Source organism: Daphnia magna, linkage group LG9 (genome assembly GCF_020631705.1).
Source record: "Daphnia magna isolate NIES linkage group LG9, ASM2063170v1.1, whole genome shotgun sequence".
Lineage (NCBI taxonomy): Eukaryota > Metazoa > Arthropoda > Branchiopoda > Diplostraca > Daphniidae > Daphnia > Daphnia magna.
Window position 1 is genome coordinate 1068836 of NC_059190.1, and position 6649 is coordinate 1075484.

Sequence of the window (6649 nt, forward strand, 5' to 3'; positions counted from 1 at the left end):
TTTGCACACGTGGAGGAAATGGTTCAAGAATTGATCCTTTTTTCGGGAAATGGTAAAACTGATTGCTATAGCATCCAGGAAATCGGTTCTTGTCGTATTGCTTCCGCTAGTATTTTCCCCTGTTACGAATCCGAAAATATTTATCGTGCCATAAAATAATAAAAAAAAGGCCACACAGCTAGTCATCCAGTTTAAATGGCATTGAGATTCTCTCATTTCGCCGAAAGCAACGCCAATAAAAAAAAACTGTATTCAGATTTCAGAAGCAGACTGTCTAACCCCAAACCCGTTGTTGACTGTCTCGCTCTGCCGACGAAAAAGCTAAATCACGGTCACGATCAAAAGTCATGACCTTCTGCCATACGAATCCTAAATGGAATCGACCGGCCCCTTCGATCTACCAACCATACGAGAAGCGCCTTGGTCGCCCGGTTCATTCGTCATTGTTCTTTGACGTCTCCCTATATAGTACTGCACTCAAGGTAAGCTTGGAAATTATTCCCCATTTTAAGCCGAAGGCCTAAGTGAAAGCGTATGAATGATGTATGGAAATGTCTATTACATGATGCGGCGTGTGAATCCCAAAACCGAACTGAACTCGAGCCTGTTCCGAGTGGAGTGATCGCGCGATAGAAAGTGAGAAACTCTAGTCGTCACGCCCTTTTTTTTTCTCTTTTCAAGGTAAACATTTTAGTGTTTTCTTCCTCCTTAAGAAATCAATGGCACTGTCTTAATAAAATATTTCCCCCATAATATATCTGTGACAGAATTTGGAGGCCACATCGTCTCGAGAGAATAGTATTAAACATTTTATTTTAAATACCATGGGCCAAGATTCAAACGATCCTAATAGGGGTCGGCTAGATTCCTGTTGCGACTTTGGTTTAGATACCATACAACCACGAAAAGAAAAGAGGCCGCAGCTGCCCTCAGAATGAAAAAAAATAGCCCGCGGAGAAGGCGCCACCATGCGGTTAAGAGAGTACATTGAATTGGTGTGCAACACGCTCCGCCCGGCGAGTCCAGCCAGTCGGTAACCGAGATTGGTCAGGTGCAGATGCATGCATTCCCTTGAGCAGGACTGAAAAGTGGTCCTATCGTCCTCGGAAACATCTTTCCCGCCTTATTCTCGGTTCACCATTGCAGTTTCTAGGGGTATTTTGTCTGATTCGAAACGTCTGATACAATGCCGCCGCACTCGGAAGTGGAGAGCGATCCTTTCGTGGATGTCAGGCTCCGCAGGCGGAAGCGTAGCCGTTCCATTTCTCCCCGTCATTTACGGAAGACGTCGGAATCGTACGAACCCAACAACAATCGGAACAAGTGTTGCTCCAACAAACTCGCGTCTTCGACCAGCAGCAGCCGGAGCAGCAGCGTGTCGAGCGAGGTGCGCTTGCTAAGGTCGGAATCCAATACTTCGATCGTCGGAACACCATCTCCAACGACTGTAGCCATTCCGCAACCGGTTGTGGTCAATTTTCACGAAGCTCCAACTTTTCTCCAGTTCAACCCGTTCATCTATAGAGGCTATCGCACTAATTTGTGCATCGTTACGTGCATCAGAAGGTAAAACAAAATCAAACAGTAGAACAAAAAACAAAAAAAAAACGAAAAAGTAACTTCGATTGTCAGCTTGTTTTTGCAAAAACAAGTATGATTCTTTCACGGGTCAAGACGCATCAATCGCCAATGCGTGAAAAGTCCCGATGACAGGCAGAATTTTTATGTATTTCATGTTTTCTTTTTCCAAATGCGTCATTTTGGTCAACGAACAACTTTCGCTTTTTCACTCCACATGGCAGTAGTAATCTTCAGAAATCCGTAGATTGTTTCTTTATTTTTATTTTCTAGGACATTCTCTACATTGAACGCATATCGCAGCCAACGGGTAGAAACTTTCACTTTCTTTGGGGGTTTTGTCTGGGCCAGAGTTGAACGGCTGCCAGAACACATGACGCCCGATGCAAGGAAATTGTTAAAACTTTGAAGCAAAACAAAGAAAACCACACTCTAATTAAAAGAACGTGCTCACGCATTAACCTCAATGTAATTTGCCTCTACAAGTGTGTGAGTCTATGCAAGCTCGGAGTAAAAATAGACAGTCTGGTCAGAGTACCCCCAAAATGGTGAGCAGTTCTGCACCATGGAATTTCTGAAAGTTATTGATCAACTACAGAAGCAGTGACAGGCGGATTGCAATTTGAACCGTAAAACTAAAAACTTTCTTAACCGGTTGGTTGTATCGTAAAAATTTTCCAATCGCACAGCAATAAGACGATAGAAATGGAATTGCACAACAATCTGTTCAAAATGTCCTTTCGTTTTCTTTGTCGTTTTAGCCTGTTTTGGTGGACGAATGAAACGCTCAATGCTTGGACTCACTTGCTCGGATGGATCTATTTCGCCTACTTCACTGTGGATGAAGTCCTTCAGCTGGTCAACAGCAATGACATTTCATGGCAAGACAGCGCCATCAGCCTCTTGATAGTTTCCTGTTTCCAGGTTCGTGGGATCCATATCTGATTGACCAATTCGTTTGTTGTTTCTAGCAACTAATTATTTTTTATTTCTCGTAGATTTGCATGGCTATGTCGACAGGCTATCACACATTTTGCTGTCATTCGAAAGATTTTTACCACTGCTGGCTCTCCTACGACTTATGTGGCATCTCCTTCAGCCTCTTGGCTATTTACACCACCGGGATTTATTACGCCTTCTGGTGCCAGAACGTAAGACTCTTGGGATTGTTTGATCTATTTTATATCCCTTTCCCCCATAGGTCTATCTACCGAGGACTACAACTTCGGTTTTCATTTCCATGATACCGATTTAAGACGAATTATCAGTCCGTCAAGGGAACTTAGGACATTACTCCCAACGGTCGCTTTATTTTGTTTATCCAGGCCTTTTCTTTATCTGTTGAAGTTCATAAAGCACCTATATGCAAAAAAACAAAAACAACTGATGTAATGTACTATAATAGCCTAAAGTTAATGGACTATCAGGTTCCTCCATTTAAAAATGCTACTCGCTGAAATATGTTGCCATGTGGTGAATGAAATCGAAAGAGAAAGTTAAAGTAGGTCAAAGTCACTACACGGCCGTCCTTGAACTATATCAGCTCCAGCTGGAGTAGGTCCGTTTTATGTGTGTGAAGAGAAAAGAGAAAACGAAAGTTGGTGTGGACGAAAGTTTTGCATCCGGTATAACAACGGTGCTTATACCCATCGTTTCAAGATGAAACGATGCTGCAACAAGAATCAATTATAATTAACGCATCCATTTCTGAGATTCTAGCTTTAAAATCAAACTTTTTCTTCTTTTTGCAATTATTCACAGGAAATTAGAACAATCTACATCACCGTAAGTGGAACTCTATTTGTGGTGGCCTTGGTCCTCCAAACAACACCAAAATTTCTTACGGACGATTACAGCCTCACTCGCTTGATCTTCTTTGTTTCGTGGAGTTGTTTTGGATTCCTTCCGTGCCTTCACTGGATTTGGCAGAATGGTGGATTTAGTACCCCAAATGTGTTTGTACGTTTTTGACGTCATTCGTTATTATTCTAACGTCTGTCAACTAAATTTTTTTTTACTCGCAGGATTTGGTTAGCCAGATTGGTATCATGTACCTGATTTGTGGCTTAGCTTTATTCTTCTATGTCACTAAAGTACCCGAGATTTGGTTCCCAGGTGAGGATACTTGTGTCTTTTTGATTATATTTATGTCGTAATTACTTCTTGACATTCCTTGAAATCAACAGGTTCCGTTGACTTCATTGGTAGTTCACACCAGGTGAGTTGCGAATTCAATCCAGCTTACATTGCTGCGCGAAATCGTTGATTAAATCGTTTTGTGTGCAAAAATTTCTCGTATTTACCTTTTTGTTCTTTTGCAGTGGTGGCACATCATCATTTTTCTGGCTTTCTATCACTGGCAGACCGTCGGCAAGTATTTTGCCGATATGCGATCCCATCACGGATGCTTTGAGTTTAATCAAATGGCAATTTCGTCTTCGTCGGTCTTCAACGTCACTGGCGAAAACGTTCCCCGTGGTACCGTATTTTAGTGGTCAGATTTATAGGATTATTAGACGCAAGAATATCCTGTTATATTGGTAAAACTTGTGTTGTCTGGGATGCAATGGCTCAAACGTCGATTCGTCGATTCGATTTGTAAATTTGTTGCATTGTCATGATATGTACTTTCATTTTTATTTCACCATTCTTGATCATCGTCGCAGGACTTATAATAATATCTATTGTTCTAAATTCGGTACATTTTTAAAAGTAATAAAATCATATTTAAATAAATTTTAAGTTATGTTTCTATTTTTTCCTTACAGTTAGTTCAGACAACTTTTCGGAAGAAGTGTCAACGAAAAATTATAAACTTCATTTCTTTAAATAGAGCAGTAAAACATCCTACGTTGCACGTTCTCCACAAATGCGAAAATCTCATTTGTGTCCAAGTTCTGCAGCGTCTTATGGAGAAACCAACTTCTTCATGTTAAAAATAAGTTTTCATAAATATAATTAAGATTTTCCCCCTTTTCTTCCTAGCAGAGGGTACCCTATTCATTTTTTCATTTCCAAATTTTTTTTCTAGTCCTAGTTCTATCTGGTTTATTTTTATTTAGCTATTGTTTGTGAATGGTTTGTTGTTCATCCCCTTGTAGCAGACGAATTTCTGGCAGCAAACGAAATTCTTCGGCTAAAAGAGACGAGCAACTTACAAACAAAAATAAAATAAAAATAAAGTAGATATAACTGGAGCTAGAAAAAAATATTGGGAAATGAAAAGATGAATAGGGTACCCACTGCTTGGAAGAAAAGGGGGAAAACTAAATTATAGTTATGAAAACTTAATTTTTAACGTGAAGAAGATGGTTTCTCCATAAGACGCTGCAGCCGCAGCAGACCAACTTGGACACAAATGAGATTTTCGCATTTGTGGAAAACGCGCAACGCAGGATGTTTTACTGCTCTATAGCCTTTCCACTTTTGTGTTAGCGCACCAACTTCATTTATGGTTTTTAACATGTAAATGAAAAACTATGAGACCAATAGAAAAATAAACCTGATTTCCGTGATTTTCATTCAATTCTGAATCTAAATCATGTATTTTAAGCCAAATTTGAAATTTGGCCAAAAATGAAAAAGTGGGAAGGGTATAGCCTTTCCACTTTTGTCAAAATCGGCCAAAAATGACATCTCTTGAAATTCTCCAAAAATCAGACGGCATAATCGAAATTGAACGCTGATTTCGATTTAGTCATTGGTTTTCTCTTTAGACTAGCCGTTTAAAAAATTAACGAAAACAGTTCTGTTAGCGCACCAACTTCATTTATGGTTTTTAACATGTAAATGAAAAACTATAAGACCAATAGAAAAATAAACCTGATTTCCGTGATTTTCATTCAATTCTGAATCTAAATCATGTATTTTAAGCCAAATTTGAAATTTGGCCAAAAATGAAAAAGTGGGAAGGGTATAGCCTTTCCACTTTTGTCAAAATCGGCCAAAAATGACATCTCTTGAAATTCTCCAAAAATCAGACGGCATAATCGAAATTGAACGCTGATTTCGATTTAGTCATTGGTTTTCTCTTTAGACTAGCCGTTTAAAAAATTAACGAAAACAGTTCTGTTAGCGCACCAACTTAATTTATGGTTTTTAACATGTAAATGAAAAACTATAAGACCAATAGAAAAATAAACCTGATTTCCGTGATTTTCATTCAATTCTGAATCTAAATCATGTATTTTAAGCCAAATTTGAAATTTGGCCAAAAATGAAAAAGTGGGAAGGGTATAGCCTTTCCACTTTTGTCAAAATCGGCCAAAAATGACATCTCTTGAAATTCTCCAAAAATCAGACGGCATAATCGAAATTGAACGCTGATTTCGATTTAGTCATTGGTTTTCTCTTTAGACTAGCCGTTTAAAAAAATTAACGAAAACAGTTCTGTTAGCGCACCAACTTCATTTATGGTTTTTAACATGTAAATGAAAAACTATAAGACCAATAGAAAAATAAACCTGATTTCCGTGATTTTCATTCAATTCTGAATCTAAATCATGTATTTTAAGCCAAATTTGAAATTTGGCCAAAAAAGAAAAAGTGGGAAGGGTATAGCCTTTCCACTTTTGTCAAAATCGGCCAAAAATGACATCTCTTGAAATTCTCCAAAAATCAGACGGCATAATCGAAATTGAACGCTGATTTCGATTTAGTCATTGGTTTTCTCTTTAGACTAGCCGTTTAAAAAATTAACGAAAACAGTTCTGTTAGCGCACCAACTTAATTTATGGTTTTTAACATGTAAATGAAAAACTATAAGACCAATAGAAAAATAAACCTGATTTCCGTGATTTTCATTCAATTCTGAATCTAAATCATGTATTTTAAGCAAATTTGAAATTTGGCCAAAAATGAAAAAGTGGGAAGGGTATAGCCTTTCCACTTTTGTCAAAATCGGCCAAAAATGACATCTCTTGAAATTCTCCAAAAATCAGACGGCATAATCGAAATTGAACGCTGATTTCGATTTAGTCATTGGTTTTCTCTTTAGACTAGCCGTTAAAAAAATTAACGAAAACAGTTCTGTTAGCGCACCAACTTCATTTATGGTTTTTAACATGTAAAT

At 38.3% G+C, this 6649-nt stretch overlaps 1 protein-coding gene across 1 annotated transcript; it reads left to right on the forward strand.

The window, feature by feature from the left end:
- The first annotated feature begins 937 nt into the window (after positions 1 to 937).
- LOC116929995 (progestin and adipoQ receptor family member 3) lies at positions 938 to 4314 on the forward strand. The gene is made up of 7 exons (XM_032937332.2): positions 938 to 1566; positions 2340 to 2502; positions 2577 to 2729; positions 3340 to 3537; positions 3603 to 3693; positions 3765 to 3796; positions 3900 to 4314. Exons 1-7 carry the CDS (start codon positions 1187 to 1189, stop codon positions 4068 to 4070), a joined length of 1188 nt encoding a protein of 395 aa, XP_032793223.2. The 5' UTR covers positions 938 to 1186; the 3' UTR covers positions 4071 to 4314.
- Positions 4315 to 6649: the final 2335 nt, after the last annotated feature.

Coding starts and splice junctions, on each gene's coding strand:
- LOC116929995 (XM_032937332.2), top strand. CDS start 1,187: ATGCCGCCGCACTCGGAAGTGGAGAGCGATCCTTTCGTGGATGTCAGG. Junction 1,567..2,339: donor ATCGTTACGTGCATCAGAAG/GTAAAACAAAAT, acceptor TTGTCGTTTTAG/CCTGTTTTGGTGGACGAATG. Junction 3,538..3,602: donor TTAGTACCCCAAATGTGTTT/GTACGTTTTTGA, acceptor TTTTACTCGCAG/GATTTGGTTAGCCAGATTGG.